We start from the raw sequence: 26,262 nt of genomic DNA, 5'->3' as shown, positions 1-26,262 counted from the left end.
GGAAGCCCCCATCATGTATTTTTTTTCCCCATCATGTATTTTTAATCCATTCAAAGTTAAGTTGCAAATAGCACTATTCACAGTAGCCAAGATATGGAAACAACCAGGTGGTATATACACACAATGGAATATTATCTGGCCGTGAGAAAAGAGGATATTCTGCTGTTTTCAGCCACGCGGACAGACCCTGAGCACATTATGCTAAGCTAGATAAACCAGACAGAAAAGACAAGTACTGTATGATTTCACTTATATGCGGAATCTTAAAAGTCTAACCTGTAAAAAAAGATTAAAATGGTGGTTACCAGCAGATAGGGTGTGGGAGATACGATTGATGTTGTTTAAGGGTACAAACTTGCAACAAATAATAAATAAGCCATAGAGATCTAATACACAGTATAGTGAATATAGATAACAATATTGTGCTATAATGATGTGATAATATAGCTACAATGGCAATCATATTATAATATATAAATGTATCAAAGTAAGACACACTTTAAATTTATAAACACTATATGTCTGGGAATTCCCTGGCAGTCCAGTGATTAGGACTTGGCCCAGGTTTGATCCCTGGTCAGGGAACTAAGATCCCACAAGCCGTGCAGCGTGGCAAAAAACAAAACAACAACAAGAACAACAAAGTCAAATTTATTCAATAAAAAAACAATTAAAAAACAGAATAAAACAAATTTGCAGATATCAGTACTCATCAACCCTGTTACGGGTTGCATTACGTCCTGCAAAAGACGCTCAAGTCCTAACCCGCAGTAGCTGTGAATTTGGCCTTATTTGGAAATAGGGTCTTTGCAGATGATCAAGTTAAGACATGGTCATTTGGGTGGGCCCTCATCCAATATGTCCAGTTTCTTAAAAGGGGGGAAATTTGGACACAGAGATAAACAGTTCCACAGAGAAGATAGTGTGAAGACACAGGGAGAAGATGGCCATCTACAAACCAAGGAACACCTAAGGATACCAGATACTAGGAGAGAGGCACAGATCCTCCCTCACAGCCTCAGAAGGAACCAACCCTGCTGACACCTTGACCTTGGACTTCTGGCCTGCAGAACTTTCAGAAAATAACTATCTATGGTTTAAGACGCTCAGTCTGCAGGACTTTGTTACAGCAGTCCCGGGGTCTAACACAACTCCAAATATTCAACATGCACATAATGAACTACAGTTCAGTGCTTGCTTAGACTCTAACAGGCAGAATTCACACACAATAAGAGGCTCAGATCCCAGGTGCGCAAATCGACAAGCTTTGACAAATGTCCACATGGCCATCACCCAGTTTTGATTCCCTTTATATCACGTTCGGACATTTGGTATTTTTGGTTTGTTTCTATTGCCTGCCTGTCCCCTTCCAACCCCCCATAGAATGTAAGATCCTCCAGCGCTGGTATTCAATCCTCATCGTCCCCCAGATCCTGGGAAAGTGACAAATCCAATGTATTACATGATGAAGCAAGTCTGAATGGGGGGGCTGGGTGACCCCACAGTGAGTTTCAGGGAAAGGTAATTTGGACCCCTCCCAAGAACCAGTGGGTCCGTCCACTCTAAGTTCTGGACTAGAAGGAATTTCACTGTGCTTCTGAAGGGGAGGGACAGATCGGGGTAGAACTAGAATCCTGAACAAGAGTTCACTGAGCCCCCCGGGGGAACGTGCCAAGTCACGTTTCCCCACCCTTGTGCCCCCCCCCCCGTTCCTGGGGCCCTTTGGTTGGGTCCTTTATGAGGCAGGCTTGTGGGGACAGGGGACCTTGAGGGTCAGTGGTCAGTGTAGGTGGAGAGCCTCAGAGGAAGGAGCCCCTGGGAGCCGGGCCCTCCACAGGCCATGGCGAGCGTGGTGGTGAAGACGATCTGGCAGTCCAAAGAGATCCATGAGGCTGGGGACCCCCCCGCGGGGGTCGAGAGTCGCTCCCAGCTGGTCCCCGAGGCTCCTGGGGGTGTGACCAGCCCAGTCAAAGGGATCTCAAAGAAAAAGAAGGCTGTGTCCTTCCACGGGTGGGTTTGTCACAGCGTGTCGGGGGCGGTCCCAGCACCCAGCCCTTGCCTCTGACAGAGCACAAGTCCCACTGTGGGTGCTGGTGGAAAGGGAGGAAAACAGGCAGCAGGGATGGAGGAGAAAGAAGAAAGCAGGCGGCGAGGTTGAAATCAGAGAGAGTAGGGAATGTGCAGACAGGGAGGTGGGAGGGGCCATACCCTGCTGGGGTGGCATCTTGACCCTCCTGCCTGTTTCTCCTCCCTAGGGTGGAGCCTCGGATGTCCTATGAGCCAATGCACTGCTGCCTGAACCTCAAACGGTCCTCAGCCTGCACCAATGTGTCCCTGCTCAACCTGGCCACCATGGAGCTCACCGACTCCTCGGGGACAGACTCAACCGTGGAAGACAGCAGCCTGATGGCATTGCCCGTGCCCATCCCACCCTGGGCTCCAGATGACCCAGACATCACGGAAATACTGGTGAGAGGGCCCTCGGCCGGGCTGGGGAATACGAGGGTTCTCCCCTGGTGGTAGGCAAATACTGAGGATGGGTTTGGGGGGGTGTCTTCTTGATTTGGAATGAGAAGGTTCGTGTCACCCTTTGAGGCCCTACAGTCAGCCATAAATCTGCTCCATCCAGGGTGAATGCTGCCGGCTGCCTGCGAGTTGGTCTTTTGTTCGTTCAGTCACTTCCAAATGTCCTGGGTGAAGCTGGAGTCACAGATAGGAATCGGGCCAGGTCCCTGCCCCAGGGAAGCCCCCCGTCTGGTGGGAGTGACAGATACAGACTGGGGTGACAAATTCCACAATGGAGGTAACACTGGGGATTCCAGAAAAGGGCCCCTCAAACCAGGCTAGGGGTATCAGGGAAAACTTCTGGAGGAGGCAGTGTTGGAACTGGGCTTTGACGGATAAGCAGGAGTTCTCTGAGTGGACCACCTCAGACTGTGGGGCAAAACTGGGAGGTGAGCAAGACCTAGGAGAATTTAGAGAATTCCTGACTAGAGCATAGAATGCTACAGCTTGGTCCTTTAACTCTCCCACCAACCTTCACCCCCTGCCAGGCTTCTCCTGGGTCAGACCCTGAACTTGGCTTGACATGGACACTGAGAATTACACTAACAATAATCACGGCCAGAATGATACTAATAAGATTCACTAGCGGGAATTCCCTGGCGGTCCAGTGGTTAGGATTCCAACCTGCAGTGGGCATGGCTTCAATCCCAGCTCAGGGAACTAAGATCCCGCATGCCACACAGCATGGTCAAAAAAAAAAAAAAAAAAAAAGATTCACTAGCACATACTGAGCACTTTCTGTGTTCCAGGAGCCTCAGTGCCCTCATCTGTAAAATGGAGATGCACGTGTTTGTTCTTTCAAGAAATATTTCTTAAACACCTACAATGTGCCAGGCACTGCTCTAGGAAGAGGAAATATAGCAGCACCCAAAACAGAGTTCTGGAGAGAATTGCACCCATCTCATGAGGTTGTCATGACAATGAAATGAAATTCGTTCATGTAAAATGTTTAGCACAATAGTCAGTTGTATGCACGGAATAGTTAGTCATTATTTTTATCCTCATTTCACAGATGAAGATATTGAGCCCCTTGAAGGTTAATTAGCATACCCAAAGTCATACGGCTTCTAAGTAGTGGAGCCGGGCTTAGGAGTCAGCACCTGCATTGCTGGGGGCAGTAGAGGTCACCGTGGGAGCCCTGAAGAAGGCCTTGGCCCAGCCGACCATGGTCAAGGAAGGCTTTCTAGAAAAGGCAGCACACGAGCTGGATCTTGAAGATAAAGGAAGGCAGAATACAGGGAAGGGTGTTCCACCTAGCTGGAACAGCATACGCAAAAGGGCAGGAGTTGAAAAGAGCCTGGGGAACATGTCCTTGTGGCTAGATTGTGGTGTGTGGGAGAGGTAAGGCTGGCAGGGGGTGGGCACAGGACACAGAGGCTGAGAAATGTGGGCATTCTCCATTCTCTTGAGGACAATGGGGAGCCACTGAGGGTTCCTGGGCAGGGGACAGGAGCAACACACGGCATTTGGGCTCCATACCCATTTACTGAGCATCTGCTATGTTCCAGGCACTGTGCTACATCCCTACGGTGGTGGGGGGGCTCTCGTTTTCCTCTCTTAGAGGTTCTGCAAGGAAGATGAAAACAAAAATAAGTGAGGTAGAGAGAGGTGGAGTGACCCCCTGCAAGGTTAGAGAGCTTGTAAGAAGCAGCGTCAGGACCAGAAGCTTAGCAAGTGTGATGTTTTCTTTCCCTAGAAGATGCCTCTGGCCCCGGGTGGGAGACGTTTGGAGGGGAGAGATTGGAGGCAGGTAGGCCGGGCGAGGGTCCAGGGTAAGAGGACCAGGTGGAGAGAAGCCAGCAGCCAGAGAGAGAGAGTCCAGGTGGGATGGATGGCCTGGGAGGCATCCCCTCCCGCCAGAACACTTTCCTCCCCTTCTCTTCCAGCATCGCTCAGGCAGCACTTGCAGAGGTCCGCCTCCCACCGGAGCTATTTCTGAGTCACATCCTCCAGAGGATTGTGATGGCTGAGAAAGAGCCCTGGGCGGCCAAGATCAAGGTCTGATGCAGCTGCGGCTCACTGTGGGGCTGCAGGGGAGCATCAGCCTCTATGGGGCTTCTCCATAAAATGGAAAAAGTACTGTCAGTCAGCACCTTAGGGTATGGGCAGGAACCGTGAGGAGGTGGGCAGGAAGAACACAGGCTGGCACACAGCATCTGAGCTACATCGGGAGAGAAATCTGGAGATGGGCAGAGAGGGGGGTGGGGCGGAAACCCAGAGAGAAAGGAGGACAGAGACCCAGAGAGAGGAGGATGGGGACCTGGGGAGGGGGACAGAGACAGAAAACCAGAGCTAGAGGGGGCCAGAGACCCAGAGAAGGAAGGAACGGACACCAGAGAGAGAGGTGGGACAGAGAACTAGAGAGGAAAGGAAGAGAACCTGGGAGCGACGGAGACCCTGGGTGAGAGAGTGATAATTCCCAGACTGGATGGAGGGTCAGCAGAAGAATGGTGAAGCAAACAGCTTTGGCTCCTGGCTTTTTTTTTTTTTTTGGCCGTGCTGTGCAGTTTGTGGGATTTTAGTTCCCCGACCAGGAATTGAACCCAGGCCCCTGGCAGTGAGAGCATGGAGTCCTAACCACAGGACCACCAGGGAATTCCCTGGCTCCTGTCTTAAGCTCTGACATCTTTATGAGGCCAAAGGATGCAACTGAGGAGGTAGTATTGCTTTGGAGGAAGGTCAGTGCCTCCATGCGGAAATGGCCAGAGCAGGTCTTTTGAGTCCTGCTTGGAACTTGTCCTGCTGTCTACAGATTTCCCTGAGGCTGCTGTAGGGTCTTGGTGCTAAGCCCTTTCCTGGTAGGTCCTGTCGTGTTGTCTTTATGTTTAACGATGCTGACACTAATCACTGCACTTGGCTTATGGATCCTATCATCTTCTTGACCTTTCCTCACCACCATCTGAGCAAGGTATCCTCATTCCCATTTGACAAGAAGGGAAACCGAGGCAGGCTCGGAGTGGGGAATTGGATTGCCCAGTTGCATGGCATCTGGATGGCCAAGGAGAGGTTTATCCCCAGGTTTGGCTCCCCACCACCACCATGCCATTCGCTTTTTTAGCCAAGGCTAGCAGTGAAGCTAAAACTCACCTCCAGGGACCCTAGCTGCATTTTCTCTTTTCCCAAGTATTGACCAAGGGCCTTTCTGGGTTAGCCTGTGTTCCTCCCAACAGCAGCCCTGTGAAGGTAGTTGTTAGTCCCTCCCCATTTTACAGGTAGGGAAACAGAGGCTTAGAGAGGTGAAGTCCCCTCCCTGAGGTCACACAGCTAGTAAGTGGAAGAACTGAGTTGACTCCAGAACCTGCTCCCCTAGTTTCCCAGAGCAGCTACCTATGGGAAATCCAAGACCGTTGGGTCTTCAGTTTAAAAATATCACAGCTATTGCTGTGAAACAAATGATTCCCGACCTTAAAACAACAGACCTGGAGTGGCTTAATTGGGTGGTTCTGGCTTAGGGTCTCTCATGAGGTTGTAGTCAAGATTTTGGCAGGGGCTGCAGTCATCTGAAGGCTTGATTGGAGCTGGAGGTTGGGCTTCCAAGATGGCGCACTCACATGGCTCTTGGTTGGAGGCCTCAGTTCCTTGCCACACGGGCCTCTCCATAGGTAGTTGCTTAGAACATGGCAACTATCATTCTCCAGAGTAAGAGTGAGCAAGAAGGAAGACATGGTTCCTCTTACGAACTCATTTCTTAAGTCACATACCGTCACTTCTGCCTTATTCTATTTACTAGGTATGAGTCACTAAGTCCAGCTGACACTCAAGTGACAGGAATAAGGCTGCACATTTTAAAAGAGCCTCAAAAACTTTGTGGGCATATTTTAAACCACCATGGTTTTGTGTGGGTTTTATTGGTTTTAAATTTTTTTTCTTTTTTGTAGGTGCCCTTCACCAGGATGAGCAAGTTTCCTTGTGCTTCTAGTTTGTTGAGGGTTTTTATCATGAAAGGGCATTGGATTTTGTCAAATGCTATTTCTCTATTCATTGACATGATTGTATTTTTTCCCCCTATATTTCACTAATATGGAATGTTACATGGGTTAATTTTCACGTTGAACCAAATTTACATTCCTGGGATAAATCCTACTTGGCATGGTGTATAATCCTTTTTATACGCTGCTGGACTTGGTTTGCTAGTATTCTGTTGAAAATTTTGTGGCTGCTTTCAGAAGGAATATGGATCTGTAGTTTTATTATCTGGTGATGTCTTTGGTTTTGGTATCAGGGTAACATTGGCCTCATAGAATGAGTTAGTTCCCTCCTCTTCTGTTTTGTTTGTTTTCTGTTTTTTTGTTTTTTTGTTTTTTGGTGAAGGGTTTGAGATGAATTGGCAGCAACTCTTTTTCAAATGATTGGTAGAATTCACCAGTGAAGCCATCTGGGCTTTTTTTGTTGGAAGTTTTAAAATTACTAACTCAACCTCTTTACTTATTACAGGTCTATCTAGATGTCCGAGCTCTTCTTGAGTTAGTGTTTTGCTAGGAATTTGTCCATTTCATCTAGATTATCAAGTTTGATGACATACAATTGTTCATAGTGTTCCCTTTTCATCTTTTGATGAAACATACAATTTTTGATGACATACAATTGTTCATAGTGTTCCCTTTTCATCTTTTCTCTTTCCGTAAGATTGGTAGTAATGTCCTCTTTCCTTCCTGATTTTAGTAATTTGAGCCTTCTTCCTCTTTTTCATGGTCAGTCTAGCTTAAAACTTGTCAATTTTGTTGACCTTTTCAAAAAACCAACTTCTGGTTTTGTTGATTTTTCTCTACTGTTTTTCTATTCTCTATTTCATTTTTTTCCACTCTAATCTTTATTATTTCCTTCATTCTGCTAGCTTTGGGTTAAGTTGTCCCTTCTTTTTCTAGTTTCTTAAGGTGGAAGATTAGGTTACTGATCTTAAGTTCTTTTATTTTTTTTATTTTTGCGGTACATGGGCCTCTCACTGCTGTGGCCTCTCCCGTTGCGGAGCACAGGCTCCGGACGCATAGGCTCAGCAGCCATGGCTCACGGGCCCAGCCGCTCCGCGGCATGTGGGATCCTCCTGGACCAGGGCACGAACCCGTGTCCCCTGCATCGGCAGGCGGACTCTCAACCACTGCACCACCAGGGAAGCCCTTAAGTTCTTTTTTGATGTAGGTGTTTACAGCTCTAAATTTCCCTCAAAGTATTGCCTCTGCTGCATCTCACAAGTTTTGGTATGTTATGTTTTCATTTTCCCTCATTCCTAAGTATAATTTCTCTTGTGATTTCTTCTTCTACCCATTGGCTGTTTATGAGTGTGTTGTTTAATTTCCATATATTTGTGAGTTTCTCAAATTTCTTTCTGCTATTGATTCCTGATTTCATTCTACTGAGGTCATTGAGGTCAGAAAACATACTTTGTTTTCAAATCCTTTTAAATTTATTGAGACTTGTTTTGTCACTTAATATATGGTCTGTCCTCGACCATATGAACAACATTTAATTTCACTTGAGAAGAATGTGTATTCTTTTGTTGGGTGGAATGTTCTGTAGGTGCCTGTTAGGTCTGGTTGGTTTATAGTGTTGTCCAAGTCTTCTATCTCCTTGTTGATCTAGTTGTTCAATCCATTCTTGAAAGTGAGGTATTGTAGTCTCCAACCATTACTGTTAAATTGTCAATTTCTCCCTTCAATTCTGTCAGTGTCTTTTTTTTCTTTTTGGCCACGCTGTGGGGCTTGCAGATCTTAGTTCCCTGAGCAGGGATTGAAACTGGGCCCTCAGCAGTGAAAGCACAGAGTCCTAACCACTGGACTGCCAGGGAATTCCCAATTTAACAGTTTTTGATTCATGTGTTTTGAAGCTCTATTAGGTGCATATATATTTATGATTGTTATAATCCCCTCAATGACTTGACTCATAGTTTTGGCCAGTTTGGAGGGGTGGAATTTGGGGGTTCCCGACTCCACCATTTTGCTGATGTCACCTTAATACAATATTGCTTATCACACTTGTTCTCCAGAGCAGTTATGCAAGAAATGTGAAGTTGTTCCCATTTTACAATGGAGAAAGCTTGCTCTCTCTTTTCTCTTTGTGTATTAGTTCAACAGCTGTGAAAGAAACCAAAATAGCTGGTGGAAGCAGGATGGTTTATTGCTCACATAAATGTCTCAAGTATAGCAGGTCTCTTCAAATGAAGTAGGTTAGAGGCTCCAGTGTTCTGGGGGCTCAGCTATTAAGCCACAAGTTTGGTTGCTGTAACAAAAAGGTACAAAGTAGCATAGTTTCAACAAGATGGAAAATGTTCTCTTGGTTACATGTATAAAAGTATTCATAAGTGGTTGGAATTAAGTATGGCGGCTTCACAGTGTTGAGGATTCAGTTTGTTTTTTTTTGCAGTATGCGGGCCTCTCACTGCTGTGGCCTTTCCCGTTGCGGAGCACAGGCTCCGGACGCGCAGGCTCAGCGGCCATGGCTCACGAGCCCAGCCGCTCCGCGGCACGTGGGATCCTCCCGGACCGGGGCACGAACCCGCGTCCCCTACATCAGCAGGTGGACTCTCAACCACTGAGCCACCAGGGAAGCCCCAGTCTTCTTTTATATTGTGTCCTCCATCTCATGGTCCAAGATGGCGGCTCTGGCTTTAGCTATCAACATGGTAGGGAGAGAGAAAGGGAGGTGTGCTACTTTTCTTTATTAAAGGCATGACTTGGAAATTGCCTGCATTATCTCCACTCATATTCCACATGGCCACACCTGGCTGTAAAGGCAGCTGGGAATTGTCGTCTTTGGCTGAGCAGTGAGGTACCAGGCTAACTCTTCTATAAATGTGGGAATGGGAGAGTGGAGATCCATGATAGATATTCATCCCTCCTGAGCCAGTTTGTTTGACAGGAGTCACAAAGCATTTTATGGTGACATAAGGTAGCAATGAACAGAGGCCATATGGCGTCATGGTTTGAAACAAAGGCTCTGAGCATAAATTCTGACAAGGTCACCTCCTGTCTCGTGTACCCGGGAGTACAAGGGACATCCCCTCTCTGGGCCTCATTTGCCTCGCTTGCAAAATGGGGCAAATAACCTCAAAAGGTGTGGTTGTGAGGAATAAAAAGGAAAATGTGGGTAAGAGCTTGGCCTGGTGCATCGTGAGTGCTTATATCTGGAAAGTGGGTTATCTTTGGAATTCTCCACTGCCTGGAGGGAAAGACAGGCATGTGTTTTAACAGTTTATCTTATTTATGTATGTGGACCCCAAAGGCATTTATCTCAGGTTAAGACCAACCTCCTTCTCCCCCATGTCTGAGCTTCCCACCCCCGACTCCCTCCTGGATCCTACTTATTTTTCTTGCCATCCGCTAAGCAGAAAACGAGGCTGCCCCCCGGTTTTATACCAAGAATCAAAGAGGCGCAGCCCTGGCCCCAAATTCCACAGCTATTCCAGGGCAGAATCCAGGTGTAAAGCTAGTTCTAGACCTTCTCTTGTGGTTGGGGTTTGCTCCCACGCACCCACTGACCCACCTGTCTCCCATTCTTCCCCAGAGCTGGGTTAACAGTGGATTGGTCCACGCCAAAGATTCCATCACCAGCTTGAAGGAAAAGACCACCCGGGTTAACCAGCACGTGCACACGCTGCAGGTCGTGAGGACCACCCGCCCCCTCCCGCAACATCTCCTCTTCCTCCAGGGTCACGTTGCCCTCTTAGAGCTATCCTCCAACTCAATGCACCCATAGCCCAGTTGGGGAGAATGAGGCTCAGAAGGGAAAGGAAGCTTCCCACCTCTCCTCCCCACGGGGTGTCTCCTTGAGGCCCTGGCTAACCTCTCCTCCCTTCCATGCTCCAGAGTGAGTGTTCTGTGCTGAGTGAGAATCTAGAGAGGAGGCGGCAAGAGGCGGAAGAACTAGAAGGGTACTGTAGTCGACTCAAGGTGAGCCGCTGTGGGGCAGGAACGGGGCAGGAGTAGGAAGTGGAAGTAGGAAGAGGGTGAGAGGAAGAGGGGAGGAATGGAGTGGTGGACAGGTGAGAGGTGGGGTGAAGTGGAAAAGGAGTATGGCAGAGGTCCGAGGAAGAACCATTTCTTTAGCCAAGGGAACCAAGCCGGGAAAGGGCAGACCAATAAGCAGAAGGCAGACCTTGCGGAAGGAGGGGGCGTGCCTTAAACGCGGGGGGTGGAGGCTATATGGAAAATAGCGAGGGTAAGGGTTGGGAGGCGGAACTGGAATGCGAAGGCAGGGGCCCTGCCCTGGTGTCCTGACCCAGGAGAACTGCCGGAAGGTGACCCGGTCGGTGGAAGATGCTGAAATAAAAACCAACGTCCTGAAGCAGAACTCTGCCCTGCTGGAGGTAAGGGGGAGGTGTCTAAGGGTTTGAGGAAGGTACTCAAGTAACCGAGGTACTTGAGGTAGACTTCAGGTGGGACTTCTCGCCCTGCCACCACCACCACCACACTGCCCCTTCATGTTCATGGTCATACTTTTCCATGCACAGTCATATTCAAGTCCCGGAGAGAGGGATTCGTATCGGACTTGGAGTGGGAATGCCTGTCCTGCCCACATACCCACTCATTTCCCACCAAAATGTTGGAAAAGCTTCAGCTGTTCTTCCTAAACAGGAGGGACTGGAATTGGATGCCTTCGAGGATTAGAGTGAGGGTGGAGGGATAGATGGAGACAAAGAGGCAGGCATTCAGTCCAAGGTGAGTTGGACTCCAGCTGGGCTTCGAATGGGGCATCCCTCCCTAGTAACAGCAAGCGGGAGTCCATCAAGACTTCAGGTGGGACTTCCCGATATCCCGTGTCCACATCCATTCACTTTCCAGCCTCAGGAATTCACTGGGCGGATTTGGTGGTGGAGGCGGTGGTAGTGGTGGGAGGCAAGGGGCCGGACGCAGTAACCCTGCCCTCTTTCCCCGCCCAGGAGAAGCTGCGCTACCTCCAGATGCAGAATGAGACGCCCAGGAGGCAGGAGGCTGAGCTGCAGGGGCTGGAGCAGAAGCTGGAGGCTGGCCTCTCCCGCCACGGCCTGGGCCTCGCCACCCAGCCCCCAGGCTGCTCCAGCCCGCCAGGGAGCCCCGACGGATCCCCACGACGGCGAGGCCTGGCCCCAGGCGGCTGGGGAATGGGGCCCCGGGCAGGGGAGGGCCCCATCGTGAGCGAGCAGGAGTTGCAGAAGGTCTCTGCCTACGTTGAGGAGCTGAGGTGAGTGGGATCCTGGGATGGGCCCAGGGGGTGGAGCCTCGAAGAGGAGCGTTCTGGGGGCGGTGACCCGGAAAGGCAGGACTTCGAAGAACCGAGTTTGAACATAGGGCCGGTGGCAGGGGGGTCCGCGTCTGGTGAAAATGAGGTGGGCGGGTTTTGGGACGTGGCAGGTCTTTGGAGGCTCCAACTCCGGGGGAAAGGGTTGGCGCGAGCGGTATCTTGAGGAGGCAGTGTCTGGAGGAGCTGATGTGGGGCTGGGAGGCAGGCCGAGAGAAGGCCAGGATACCTGATAAGGGGATAGAGGCAGTGTTCTGGAGGACATGAGAGGATCCCAAATAAATGAACAGGACAGGAGAATTCGGGGACAGGGTGGGTCCGGAGCCACGGGCGTGGTCTTGGCGGGGCGCGGCGGACGGGGACGTATTCAAACCTAGCCCTGACGCGTTCCTTACCTCTACCCTTACAGGAGGGAGGTGTCCTCACTGACCGCCCGGTGGCATCAGGAGGAGGGGGCCGTGCAGGAGGCCCTACGGCTGCTCGGGGGCCTAGGCGGCAGGATCGACAGCTTCCTGGGCCAGTGGGAGCGAGCGCAGCGCGAGCAGGCTCAGGCCGCGCGGGGCCTGCAAGAGCTGCGGGGCCGCACGGAAGAGCTGTGCACCATGTAAGGACCCAGACTAGCGCACGGGGCGGGGAGGTGGGAGGGCGGAGCCTTGAGGGAAAGGGGTGGGCCAATCAGCTGGAGCCAATCGGGTGGAGCGCATATACTGACAGGTGGAAACCCCAGTTAGAGAGTAGGGAGGGGCGTGTTATACCTAAGAAGCACTGAGGGGCGGAGCCACTTAGAGAAGAGGTGAGTTCCACACCTTACAAGGACAAGGGGCGGAGCCAAGCAGGAACAGGGGAAACCAATTAGAGAACAGGGAGGTACATTCCCGACAATAAAATGCAAAAGGAGGTACCAATCAGAGCAGAGGGGGCAAGGCAGAGCGGGGTATTGAAAACTGGGTGGAGACAGAGGTGCTGGGCTAATTTTGGGTGGAGCCTTGCTGGGACTACAGGTTTCCCTGCCATCCAAAAGTAGAGCAGTTCCTGTGAAACCTTCGGTAAGCCAAAATAGCATAAAGCGAAGAAGCAATTACCTTAGAATACATCTTGCTAACAGATGCACAAAATAAATTGAGATAAAGCACAGGTGGCCATAGACAACACAGTTCAAAGCTATGGTGGCTTGGTGCTGAGATACTGAGTGTAGTTCTCGGAGAAGGGGCTTGGTGGCGCCACTCTCGCTGCTTGGAGCGTGTCCTGCTTCTGTAACAGCTTGCTACAAAACAAATGCTTTGCGCTTTTTTGCATAAAAGGGCAAATCCTCTTCGGACTTCTTTTGGTTAGTGAAAACAGGTACTAATGTAGGCCTTTTGTAAAAATGAAGTGGGGTAAAGCGAACTTTCAAAAATCGGAGGATGCCTGTATACTGTTGGAGAGGCGACCTCACTGTACTGTTTACTCTCACACCGCAGGGTGGAGCGGTCAGCAGTGTCGGTGGCTTCATTGAGGAGCGAACTGGAGGCGCTGAGCCCAGTGAAACCGATTCTGGAGGAGCTTGGGCGGCACTTTCAGAGCTCTCGTAGAGGGTCTGACCTCTCTATGAACCTGGATCGGGCCCCCCAAGGCTCCTGTGCCCGCTGTGCCAGGTAAGGGGGCAGCGCCTGGCTCCAGGTGCATTCTGCATCGTATTGAGGACCAAGCATTGAAGGAGATGAGACTTTAGCAAGAGTAGAGAGGGAAATTCATTGTGGGAGACAGGGCATCCCCATGTATTGCAGGATGGGCCAGTCTCGCGGCATTATGGGAGTCACATTTCTTCCCTCCCCACAAGGTGAAGTCAGTGTCTTGTGGAACGCAAGAAAGACTTGATGTTTTTCGAGCATCTTGGATTTCCAGTGCATTGTGGGAAGGCTGGGCAGTGGTACTGGGTGGGAGGCAGGTTTTCTCAGTGCATCGTAGGGAAATGAGACCTTGGGGTGTTGGAAGTCGACAGATACCATGCTTGATCTGTGTTAGGAAGGGTGCAGAGCATTTCCAATACAACATGGGATCGGTTTTAACTAGTGCATTGTGGGAAATGTGAGTTTTTGATGAACCGAGGACCGTGTGGTGGAAATCCCCAGGCACTGTGAGATCTCCCCACGGTGTGGAAACCAGAGCATACCAGATGAACTGTAGTTTGGGCCCAGTGCATGGTGGGAAGGTTGCCTGGGTGCATAGTGGAAACGGGACCTGGGTGGAGGCTGGGGAGATGGGCATGGTGTATCCTGGGAATGGAGTTGGTCCGAGGCCTCTTTCACCTGGTGACTACCCCTCCCCCAGCCAGGGACAGCAGTTGTCCACGGAGTTCTTGCAGCAGCTGCTGGAGCGAGCGCTGACCCCGCTAGTGGACGAGGTGAAGCAGAAGGGCCTGGTTCCTGCCTGCCCCAGCTGCCAGAGGCTACACAAGAAGATTCTGGTACCAAGGACCATGGGCCACTATGCCCCACTTTTTGGTCAGGGCAGGGCGGGGGAGCCCCAGGCACAAGGACACTTCTGGTGTGTGGCAGGATGGGAAGGATGAGCTGTGGGCAGGAGGTGTTGGGGGAACACTTGGCTCTAATACTTCGGGACGGGGTGAGAGGGGAGCTGTTTGGTGTCTAGTGAGTCATAGGTCAATCATTATGGAAGCTTGGGTGATGGATATGGGCCCAAAGCATGATGGGACATGGATCTGGTGCACTGTGGGACAGAGGAGACAAACACCAGTCTATAGCTTCATGGAATATAAGCCTGATTTTCTATGAGACTTAAGAGAGGCAATGCATTATATGGGATCACTGAGATCAGAGAGGGGACCCAGCGAATAGCAGGTCACAGTAAGCTAATGCATTGTGGGAAATGGAACCACAGCTCTTCGTGAGGCATTGCACACAGACTCAGGCCCAATAACTGATGGAACTTGAGGCTGGTGTACATTCTGAAACATAGAGATCTAGTATATTATGGGATATTGGCCTAATGTATGATGGGATATGAGTTGTAGTGGGTGAAACAGACAAAATGAGGCAGTAACGGACAGTCATGTGGCAGATCTAGAGGACTAAGACATGATAGGACATGGGGGCTGGTACATTGTGGGATATAGGGAACCAGAGCACTGAGGACTATTACTGTGACTGAGAGGCTGGCCTAATTGATAAGATGTGGGGGTCACATCCCATAATGTGAATTATGGGATGTAGATGATCCCCATGTGATGGGATACCGGGGCCCAGACATCAAATGCATGATGGCTCATGGGCATTAGGGGACAATGTGATAGATGCTGATTTACTGCTTACAGGGACAAAGAAGGCCAGTGCAGTAGGGGACAGATAGTGGGACAGACACAAGTCTAGTGCACAATGGGACTTGGGAGGCCCAGTGCACTGTGGGATGCTGGGGTCAGCCTCAGGCTCAAGGCATGATGGGATACTCTGGGGGAGGAATGCGGACCCTAGGGGACCCTGCCCTTTGCCCTCCACGATCCAGATCCCCCTCCACTCCCACCCCAGTCCAGCAAGCCTAGCAGCACCTACACTCCTCTCCCCAGGAGCTGGAGCGCCAGGCCTTGGCCAAACATGTCAGGGCAGAAGCCCTGAGCTCCACCCTTCGGCTGGCCCAAGACGAAGCCTTGCGGGCCAAGAACCTGCTGCTGACGGACAAGATGAAGCCAGAGTGAGGAAGGAGGCTGAGGGCATGGGAGGAGGGTGAGGTCTTGGGGAAAGGGCTTGAGTCACCCCCGGCTTCCACACCAGCCCCGAGGCATCGGGCCTCCCGAGTACTAACTGCCCACTCTCTCGTTACAGGGAGAAGGTGGCCGCTCTGGACTATCTACACTTGAAGATGTGCTCTCTCCACGATCAACTCAGCAACCTGCCACTCGAGGGGTCCATGGGGACAATGGGGGGAGGAAATGATGGGGGAACTCCCCCAAAACGTGGGGGCCCAACCCCTGAGCAATAAATGGCCCCTCATGCTGGCATGAATTCCATCTCCTTTTCGGCACCAGAAGAGGGCCAGTAAAATTGCACACGCGCCATGCACCAGCCTCTGTGCTCACTATGACTTGGTCCTCAGCCAACAGGGTGTCGATGGCGGTACAGTTCTTTAGTTTCTTGGGTTTTTGTTGTCTTTTATTATTTATTTATTTATTTGCTTTTTTTATTTGGCTGCACCGGGTCTTAGTTGCTGCTTACAGGATCTTTTAGTTGCGGCATGTGGGATCTTCGTGGCGGCATGCGGGATCTGGTTCCCTGACCAGGGATCGAACCCAGGCCCCCTGCATTGGGGGCTCAGAGTCTTAACCACTGGACCACCAGGGAAGTCCAGTACAGTTCTTTGAAAAGGAGGCAGGGGGTAGAAATAAGGTTCTGTGGTGCAGTTTGAGCCTGTCAAGCCAACATTTTTTAGGATGACTTTTACTAGATAATGATATTGTCTACCACTGTGTAAGAAAACTACCCTCCCCTCCAAAAAACTTAGCTGCTTATAACATATTATCTTACATTTCTGAGGGTCAGGAATCTGGGAGTGGCATAGCTGGATGGTACAGGCTCAGGGTCCTCAAGAGTTTTCGGTGAGGATATCAGCTGGGGCTGTTGTCACCTGAAGGCTTGCCTGGGGCTGGATGTTATACTTCCAAGATGGCGTATTCACATGGCTTTTGGTTGGAGGCCTCAGTTTCTCTTGGCAGCTAACTTCCCCCAGGGCAAGCAGTCTAAGAACAAGCAGGAAGCTAAGATGCCTTTAATGACCTAGTCTTCGAAGTTGCATACCATCATTTTCTCTTTTTATATTCACTAGAACTGAGTCACTAAGTCCAGATCATACTCACAGGGTGTGTCAAAGAATTTGCAGACTTTTTTTTTTTTTTTTTTGCGGTACGCAGGCCTCTCACTGCTGTGGCCTCTCCCGTTGCGGAGCGCAGGCTCCGGATGCACAGGCTCAGCAGCCATGGCTCACGGGCCAAGCCGCTCCCGCGGCATGTGGGATCCTCCTGGATCGGGGCACGAACCCATGTCCCCTGCATCGGCAGGCGGACTCTCAACCACTGCGCCACGAGGGAAGCCCTGCAGACATATTTTGAAGAGAATGTCAATTTGTGTATATATTTTAAACCACCACACTAATACTATTTTTAAATGTACAGTTGAAATATAAACAGAAAAGTTCACAAGTTAAAAGTGAACAGCTTAGGGCTTCCCTGGTGGCGCAGTGGTTGAGAATCCGCCTGACAATGCAGAGGACACAGGTTCGTGCCCCGGTCCAGGAAGATCCCACATGCCGCGGAGCGGCTAGGCCTGTGAGCTATGGCCGCTGAGCCTGCGCGTCCGGAGCCTGTGCTCCGCAACGGGAGAGGCCACAACAGTGAGAGGCCCGCGTAACGCAAAAAAAAAAAAAAAAAAAAAAAAAGAATCTGCCTGCCAATGGAGGGGACACGGGTTCAAGCCCTGGTCTGGGAAGATTCCACATGCCGCAGAGCAACTAAGCCCGTGCGCCACAACTACTGAGCCTGTGCTCTAGAGCCCCCAAGCCACAACTACTGAGCCTGTGTGCCACAACTACTGAAGCCCGCGGGCCTAGAGCCTGTGCTCCGCAACAAGAGAAGCCACCGCAATGAGAAGTCTGTGCGCAGCAACAAAGACCCAATGCAGCCAAAAATAAATAAATTTTTTTAAAAAGCCAGTCGTTTAAAAAAAAGTGAACAGGGCTTCCCTGGTGGCGCAGTGGTTGAGAGTTCGCCTGCCGATGCAGGGGACACGGGTTCGTGCCCTGGTCCGGGAAGATCCCACATGCCGCGGAGCGGCTGGGCCCGTGAGCCATGGCCGCTGAGCCTGCGCGTCCGGAGCCTGTGCTCCGCAACGTGAGAGGCCACAACAGTGAGAGGCCCGCGTACCACCAAAAAAAAAAAAAAAAAAAGTGAACAGCTCAATGAATTCATGAAGTGGACATGTTTGTGTAACCACCACCGAGATTTAGAAACTACACCTGACCAGCATTCCCTGAACCTCAATCATTACCCTTTCCTTCTACCCCAAAGGTAACCCCTATTCTTCTAATACCATTGCAGTAAGGTAAGAAAAGAGAGACTATAGGATAGGAAAGGAAGAAAACTATCATTATTCTGAGATGGCATAACAGTACATATAATCAAAGAGAATCCAACAGAATCTATAAATTACTAAAAATCAGTGAGTTTAGCAAGGAAGCTGAATAAAAGGTGACATAAAAAAAAATCTCTGTATGCCAGTGATGAAAGTTTAGAAAATGAAAAACTTTCAAAGGTGCTATTTCTAAGTAGCATAAAACTAAAATATGTCTAGGAATCCAACAAAAGATAAGTTATGATCTCTACATCAAACTTTAAAATATTATTGCGAGAAGTTAAAGACCTTAACAAATGGGGAATTATACCATATTCATGGTTTATAAGATGTCATTATAAAGATGTTACTTCTCTCTGATTGATTTATAGATTTGAAGATAGCAGGTATGAGATTTATTAATGTGGTTCTGTTTGTACCAACAAGACAGTGGGAACTGGGGGATCTAAAATCTCTCAGAGGATGAATAATTATTCTCATTTTATATAGTGCTATGGACTCTGTGTCCCTCAAAATTCATATGTTCAAGCCCTAATCCCCAATGGGGTGGTATTTAGAGATGGGGCCGTTGGGAGGTAATCAGATGAGGTCATGAGGGTGGAGCCTCAGGATGGGATTAGTGCCTTTTTAAGAAGACAGTCTCTCTCCCTACCACGTGAGAATACAGCAAGAAGGCAGCCATCTGCAAACAAGGAAGCAAGCTTTTCACCAGGCACTAAATCTGCCAGCACTTTGCCCTGGGATTTCCCAGCCTCCCGAACTGTGAGAAATAAATTGTTTAAACTACCCAGTCTCTGGAATTTTGTTATAGCAGCCTGAACTGAGGAAGCTACAGAGGAGGAACTAGGTCCAGAGAGGATAAATTATTTACACAAGGATACATAGTTAATGGGTAAAAGAACCAGAATTACAACATTTTATATTCCTCCTAGAGACAATGTATTCTAGGGATAACTGTAATCCCATTTTCCCCCTACACGGATATCATTTCACTGAAGTTCAAGCAGATGAACACCTAATCCCAGAATCCCATTTTGGGGATCTGTTTCCTGAGGTCACTCTTTGCACCAAGAACCACAGCAGTCAAGACTCAACTGAGGGACTTCCCTGGCAGTCCAGTGGTTAAGACTCCATGCTTCCACTGCAGGGGGCACAGGTTAGATCCCTGGTCATGGAACTAAGGTTCTGCAAGCCACACGGCGCAGCCAAAAAATAGAAAATTTTAAAAATTAAAATTAAAAAAAGGTAAACATGGTAAAAGACTCAACTGAATATCACTATCCTTGTGGCCATTTTTAGCGCCCTAAAGGTTAATTGCAATAGTACTTGATCCCCCAAGTCACTTATTTCAGTTGGAACCTCATCACAGTCAACGTGGATGCTAATATATGATTTACCATGATGCCACTGCAGAGTACGGATTACTAGCATCCCATTTTTTGGCAAAGAGCTCAACACTACGTTCAAATCCTAAAAAACAACTAAACCACCTCCAAACCCCATCTTTTGACAATCTGCTCTCGCCAATATTGATGTCAGCCAAGATATATTCAGGAGGGCTTCCCTGGTGGCGCAGTGGTTAAGAATCCGCCTGCCAATGCAGAAGACACGGGTTCGATTCCTGGTCCGGGAAGATCCCACATGCCGCGGAGCAACTAAGCCCGTGTGCCATAACTACTGAGCCTGTGCGCCTAGAGCCCTTGCTCTGCAACAAGAGAAGCCACAGCAATGAGAAGCCCGTGCACCACAACAAAGACCCAATGCAGCCATAAATAAATAAATAAAATAAAATAAAATAAAATAAGATATATTCAGGAGACAGAAATCACACCAGTTATTTTCACAGAGATGATTTCATATAAAGAAATGTTACTTAGGTATGAAGTGTTGGTAACCAGGTAACTGAAAAGGCAGAAAGAGAGCCCTATGCTATCACGGTCGTAGTAACTACGGGAAGCAGCTAACACCCCTGGTGCAGGAAAAACAAAGGATATAGGTTAGAATTATGAAAACTAAACACTTGGATGAGAGGCTCAGTGAAGATGAAACTCAGACCATGAGGAGGAGGGGATTGTTCAGATGGTGCAGGTGTATCTGACCTCAGAGGACCACCAGGGACTAGGACCTTCCTTGGAAGCACCCTGAAATGGTGCTGGCATCTGTGAGGGTGTGCAAGATTTGGAAAAACTGCAAACTAGATTTAGCAGCTGCTACAGGAAGGAACTGCCTCATCTGGGGTAAAGAAGCTGTGCTGGGTGATGCTGATGAGAACAAGAAACTGACAGGAAATAAGCAGAGAGCAAACCGGAAGAGCCCAGTCCCACTGCTTCCTCCAGGCTTCTACAGTCCCTTTGGTGCCCCCTATTGGCAGAGTCGAACACAGCCAGTTGGCAAAGAAGAAGTGCGGTTTGCAGTGTCCCAGAGTCCCAGATTCACAAGGGAGTGAATTTGAAACCAAGAGATAATAGCTTAATAACTGTGCCCACATAACTGTAGTGTGTGCCAAGGACTAGTGGCTATGAGTAATCCAATTCCGTACCCCTAAGGCCCAAATGTATCTTTTAAAGCATGCTTGAATACCTGAGAGTAATTATTTTCCTGGATAGCTAGTCTGAATGTTGTGTTGATGTTAATTCTATACAAGTTCCATTGTGGTTTTAATGCAAATTCAATCAAAATCCCAATGAGATTATTTTTTAAAGAATTTATCCAATTATTCTAAAGGTCTTCTGAAGAAATAAGATGAGAGAAGCAAAGTTTTTTTTTTCTACAGAAGTGTAATAGGATGGGTCTAAAGCCAATATATTAAAATATAAGGTATCACTAATCATGTGGTTCTGAAGGAAGATTAAAAAGATGATAAAATGGACTTCCCTGGTGGCGCAGTGGTTAAGGCTCCGTCTGCCAAGGCAGGGGACATGGGTTCAAGCCCTGGTCAGGAAGATCCCTCATGCTGCAGAGCAACTAAGTCCGTGCGCCGCAACTACTGAGGCTGCGCTCTAGAGCCCGTGAGCCACAACTGCTGAAGCCTGTGCATCTAAAGCCTGTGTTCCGCAACAAGAGAAGCCACCGCAATGAGAAGCCTGTGCACCACAGCAAAGAGTAGCCTCCGCTCGCCGCAACTAGAGAAAGCCCATGCGCAGCAATGAAGACCCAGTGCGGCCAAAAATAAAAAATATAAGTAAAGAAATTTATTTAAAAAATAGATTAAAAAAAGATAAATATTAAAATTTCATATAAAATAATATCTGACAAATATGTTGTTATAAAGCAACCAAGAATAGTGAAATTATTCAAAATATTATTGGGGGGGGGTGAAAGTTTTTTCCTCCCCTGACATCAAATAGTTTTTCCACACTAACTAATTCTCTGATTCTCCAACACCAGCTAGGTGTCTAGCAACTCAATTCAATTCTGACACTAACCCTCCAGAGTTAGCCCGGACCCCGCAGGTTAAGACCTCAGATGCTGGCTGCAAATAGGGTGCCCAGTCTTCCCCCAGTGCTGCCCAGCCAACTACAAATTCAGGAGTTCCCATGATCCATGCCTCTCAGGTTCAATAATTTGCTAGAAGAACTCACAAAATTCAGGAAAGCACTTCAGTTACTATTACTGGCTTATTCTAAAGAATACAACCCAGGAAGGGCCAAAGGGGAAAGAGGCATAGACAGGGCGAAGCATGGGGGAAGAGATGCAGAGCTTCCATGCCCTCTCTGGGCATGCCACCCTCCCAGCACCTCTATATGCTCACCAACTCAGAAGGTCAACAATTCAGGGGTTTGATGAAGGTTCCATTACCTAGACATGATTGAGTCAATCACTCACCATTGGTGATTGAACTCAATCTCCAGTCCCTCTCCCACCCCCAAGAGGCCAGAAGGTGGGGCTGACAGTCCCAACACTCGAATCACTGCTTGGTCTTTTTGGAGACCAGGCCCTCTCCTGAAGCTACCTAGAGGCCCCTCAGCCCAGAGCCATCTCACCAGCATACCAAAAACATTTTTTATCACCGAGACATTCCAAGCAATATTGTCTTTTAGGAATTTTTAGGACCTCTGTGGCAATGAAGGGGCAAAATACACCACTTTGGCGTAAGGATTATTTTGAACTGGAGGCAAATGAGAATCAACAGATGCAGAAAGAAGCCTTCTCAGAGCTACTCTTATCTGACTAAAAGCAGAAATTTCTGAGAAATGAAGACTTGCATAAATCCCCTCTCCCAGGGCAGTTTTTAAAAGTTAATTGATTAATTTCTTGGCTGCGTTGGGTCTTCGTTGCTGTGCACGGGCTTTCTCTAGTTGCGGCAAGCAGGGGCTACTCTTCATTGCGGTTTGCGGGCTTCTCCTTGTGGTGGCTTCTCTGTTGGGGAGCACGGGCTCTAGGCACGCAGGCTTCAGTAGTTGTGGCTTGTGGGCTCTAGAGCACAGGCCCAGTAGTTGTGGCGCTCGGGCTTAGTCACTCCACGGCATGTGGGATCTTCCCGGACCAGGGCTCGAACCCGTGTCCCCTGCATTGGCAGATGGATTTTTAACCACTGCACCACCAGGGAAGTCCCCCCAGGGCAGTTTTATGACCGTGAAGAAGATGGCAAGTTGACAACAAGATGGGTCTTGTCTTCCATTAGTTTTGCCCATATATATATCCTAGTCACTTTCCCACAACTTATCACCCCTAGCCTAAAACTTTTTTTTTTGTCACATTGCATCTCCACAATTTATTGTTCTTTGTTAAAAAGGTATATAAGCTCTCAGGCCTATCCACTTCTTTGGGTCTTCACTTTTCTATGAAGGCCTCCACATGCATACTTAATAATAAAACTTTTTCCCTGTTACTCTGTCTTTATCAGTCTAATTTGCCCCATACACTGAACATAAGAGGGTAGAGGAAAAAAAGGTGTGTTTTTTTCCCTCTCCTACACCAGGCATTAATGACAAAGACCAAATACTTTTTATTAAACCACAGAGTTATTGCTTAAAATATATAAAATTTAGATCCTTTTCTGATATATTACTGTAAAATAAATTCCAAATAGATCTTAGGAAAAATAGAAAAGAACTTTATTTGCATAAACCCTCTGGGGTAAATCTGTGAAACTCATCAAACTTCTCCCCTGAAAAGTGTTACTCCATTATAAATTGAATTGTGTCCCCCCCAAAATATATTTTGGTGCCCTAGCCCCTACCCCCGTATCTCAGAATGTGACTGACTGGGAAGACAGTCTTTACCAAGGTAATCAAGTTAAAATCAGGTAGGGACTTCCCTGGTGGTGCAGTGGTTAAGAATCTGCCTGCCAATGCAGGGGACACGGGTTCGATCCCTGGTCTGGGAAGATCCCACATGCCGTGGAGCAGCTAAGCCGGTGCACCACAACTACTGAGCCTGTGCTCTAGAGTCGCGAGCCACAACTCCTGAGCCTGTGTGCCACAACTCCTGAAGCCCGCGCGCCTAGAGCCTGTGCTCCACAGCAAGAGAAGCCATTGCAAGGAGAAGCCCGCAAACTGCAACGAAGGGTAGCCCCTGCTTGCCGCAACTAGAGAAAGCTCGCGTGCAGCAATGAAGGCCCAACACAGCCAAAAATAAATAAATAAAATTTTTTAAAAAAGTGAGGTAATGAGAATGGGCCTTAATCCAATATGACTGGTGTCCTTATAATAAAAAGGCAAGTTTGGACACAGACACACAGGGAGAACGCCACGTGGACATAAAGGCAGAGATTGGGGTGATGTTTCTACAAATCAAGGAACATCAGAAGTTGCTAGACAGCCACCAGAAGCTAGGAGAGAAGCCTGGAAAAGAGTCACCCTCGCAGGCCCTGGAAGGAACCAACCTTGCCTCTACCGTGACCTTGGACTTCTGGCCTCCAGAACTGTGAGACGATCAAGGCCTACTCTTTAAGCCACCCAGTGTGTAGTATTTTGCTACAAAAGTCCCAGGAAACTAATATACTTCCCTGCCCCTGGCACTAAGCCCTCGGTGGCAATGTTTACAAGTTAGTCAAAATTCAAGGGAAGGTAACAGAAGCTACCTTAGTTCTTTTAAGCAGAATGGGTTGAATACAAGGAAATAAAGACAGAAACTGTCAGGAAGGGTTGGAGGAGAGGACCCTGGGCTACATCTCTGGGACAGTCTCTCTGAACAGCGCTGCCAAAGCACCCTTACAGGGTAGCTATTATCTCCTGCAATCATGAAAGCAGAAACTAGGGAGCTCCCGCACCCCAGCCCACAGCAGTGGCTGCAGGAGCACACAGACTTAACTGCTGGGGGAGTCAGTTTCATTAGAGGCTCAATGAGCCATAAAGCCTAGTGTTCATACCCTCTGTAGGTCCCTCCCTTTCAGTCTGGCTTAGTGACGTGCTTTAACCAGAAGAATACAGTGGAAATGATGCTAGGATGGTTCCAGACCTAAGCTTAAGAAATCCTGGCTTCTCCATTTTTGTGCCCTGGGGACCCTTGGGCTGCCATAGAACAAGTCAGGCTGCCCTGTTGGAGAGAAACTCGTGAAACAGACCCCATGGAGAGGGAGAGTCCTGCCATCCCATTTCCCAGCTGACACTTCAGCCTGATGCAGTGACCAATGCCCAACGACCACAGCAAGGCCAGTGAGTCCAACTCGACCCAGGCATGAGCAAATGCAATGGCTGGCTTTTAAGACTGTGGCAAAAGACATGGAAACAACCTAAATGTCCATCGACAGATGAATGGATAAAGAAGATGTGGCACATATATACAATGGAATATTACTCAGCCATAAAAAAGAATGAAATAATGCCATTTGCAGCAACATGGATGGACCTAGAGTACATCCTTACTTCATACTAAGTGAAGTAAGCCAGAAAGAGAAAGACCAATACCGTATGATATCACTTATATGTGGAATCTAAAATACAACACAAATCAACACGACTGTGAAACAAAAACAGACTCACAGATACAGAGAACAGACTTGTGGTTGCCAAGGGGGGCGGGTAGCGGAGGGAAGATTTGGGAGCTTGGGATTAGCGGATGAAAACTATTATATATAGGATGGATAAAAAACAAGGTCCTGCTGCATAGCACAGGGACCTATATTCAATATCCTGTGACAAACCAAAATGGAAAAGAATATGAAAAAGAATGCAGGGGCTTCCCTGGTGGCGCAGTGGTTGAGAGTCCGCCTGCCGATGCAGGGGACACGGGTTCGTGCCCCGTTCCAAGAAGATCCCACATACCGCGGAGCGGCTGGGCCCGTGAGCCATGGCCGCCGAGCCTGCGCGTCCGGAGCCTGTGCTCCACAACGGGAGAGGCCACAACAGTGAGAGACCCGCGTACAGCAAAAAAAAAAAAAAAAGAATGTATATGTGGGGACTTCCCTGGTGGTGTAGTGGTTAAGAATCCACCTTCCAATGCAGGGGACACGGGTTTGATCCCTGGTCTGGGAAGGTCTCACATGTCGTGGAGCAACTAAGCCCGTGCACCACAACTACTGAGCCTGCTTTCTAGAGCCCGCGTGCCTCAACTACTGAAGCCCAAGCGCTCTAGGGCCTGTTCTCCTCAACAAGAGAAGCCACGGCAATGGGAAGCCTGTGCACCGCAATGAAGAGTAGCCCCCGCTCGCTGCAACTAGAGAAAGCCAGCACAGCAACAAAGACCCAGTGCAGCCAAAAATAAATACAATTTTAAAAAATATTAGTAAATTGACATGCTGATATTCAGCCAGTAGACCATAATACGGAAAAAAAAAGAATGTATATATGTATAACTGAGTCACTTTGATATAGAGCAGAAATTAACATATTATAAATCAATGATACTTCAAATAAGTAAATTGTGACAAAATACGCATAATATAAAGTTTACAATTTTAACCTTTTTTTTTTTTTTTTTAATTTCGCTGCGTTGGGTCTTCGTTGCTGTGCGCGGACTTTCTGTAGTTGTGGCGAGCGGGGCTTACTCTTCGTTGCGGTGCGCGGGCTTCTCCTTGCGATGGCTTCTCTTTGTTGCAGAGCACAGGCTCTAGGCGCGCGGGCTTCCGTAGTTGTGGCGCACGGGCTTAGTTGCTCGACAGCATGTGGGATATTCCCAGACCAGGCATCGAACCCCTGTACCTCGCACTGGCAGATGGATTCTTAACCACTGCGCCACCAAGGAAGTCCCTGACTCCCGTTTTCTTTCAAGAGTTTAATAGAGTGCGCTCTGCGGCCCCTCTCCCCCCGTCCCGATCTGTCTCTTGCTTCAACAGTGTTTAAATTCAACAGACCCAGGGACGCCCCTTTGCTCCAGCCTCCCACCAGCCTCCAACCTTTTTTCCAGTCGCAACCTTCGAATCAGCCACTCAGCTATCCTCGCTCAATGGGACCAGCCAACACCATTTTTTGGGCTTAACTCCTCAACC

The 26,262-nt window shown here is 48.7% G+C and overlaps 2 protein-coding genes across 2 annotated transcripts in view; one reads left to right on the top strand and one right to left on the bottom strand.

Moving 5' to 3' along the window:
- The window catches only part of AP2A1 (adaptor related protein complex 2 subunit alpha 1), a 53,478-nt gene extending 41,629 nt beyond the window's left edge, over positions 1–11,849 (bottom strand). The window contains exon 1 of the mRNA XM_073796162.1: positions 11,705–11,849. The gene's annotated coding sequence lies outside the window, so the exon portion shown is untranslated. The remainder of the gene's footprint in view (positions 1–11,704) is intronic.
- Positions 1,841–15,769, top strand: TSKS (testis specific serine kinase substrate). Its single transcript, XM_073796163.1, has 11 exons — positions 1,841–2,010; positions 2,256–2,469; positions 10,063–10,158; positions 10,365–10,448; positions 10,781–10,864; positions 11,438–11,718; positions 12,185–12,379; positions 13,236–13,409; positions 14,086–14,221; positions 15,338–15,462; positions 15,594–15,769. Exons 1-11 carry the CDS (start codon positions 1,841–1,843, stop codon positions 15,748–15,750), a joined length of 1,716 nt encoding a protein of 571 aa, XP_073652264.1. The 3' UTR covers positions 15,751–15,769.
- The last annotated feature ends 10,493 nt before the right edge of the window (positions 15,770–26,262 follow it).

The sequence above is a fragment of the Tursiops truncatus genome, chromosome 19, assembly GCF_011762595.2.
Source record: "Tursiops truncatus isolate mTurTru1 chromosome 19, mTurTru1.mat.Y, whole genome shotgun sequence".
NCBI classification, from domain to species: domain Eukaryota; kingdom Metazoa; phylum Chordata; class Mammalia; order Artiodactyla; family Delphinidae; genus Tursiops; species Tursiops truncatus.
Note: the sequence above shows the minus strand (reverse complement) of the source record. Positions and strands in the feature narration are given on the sequence as shown.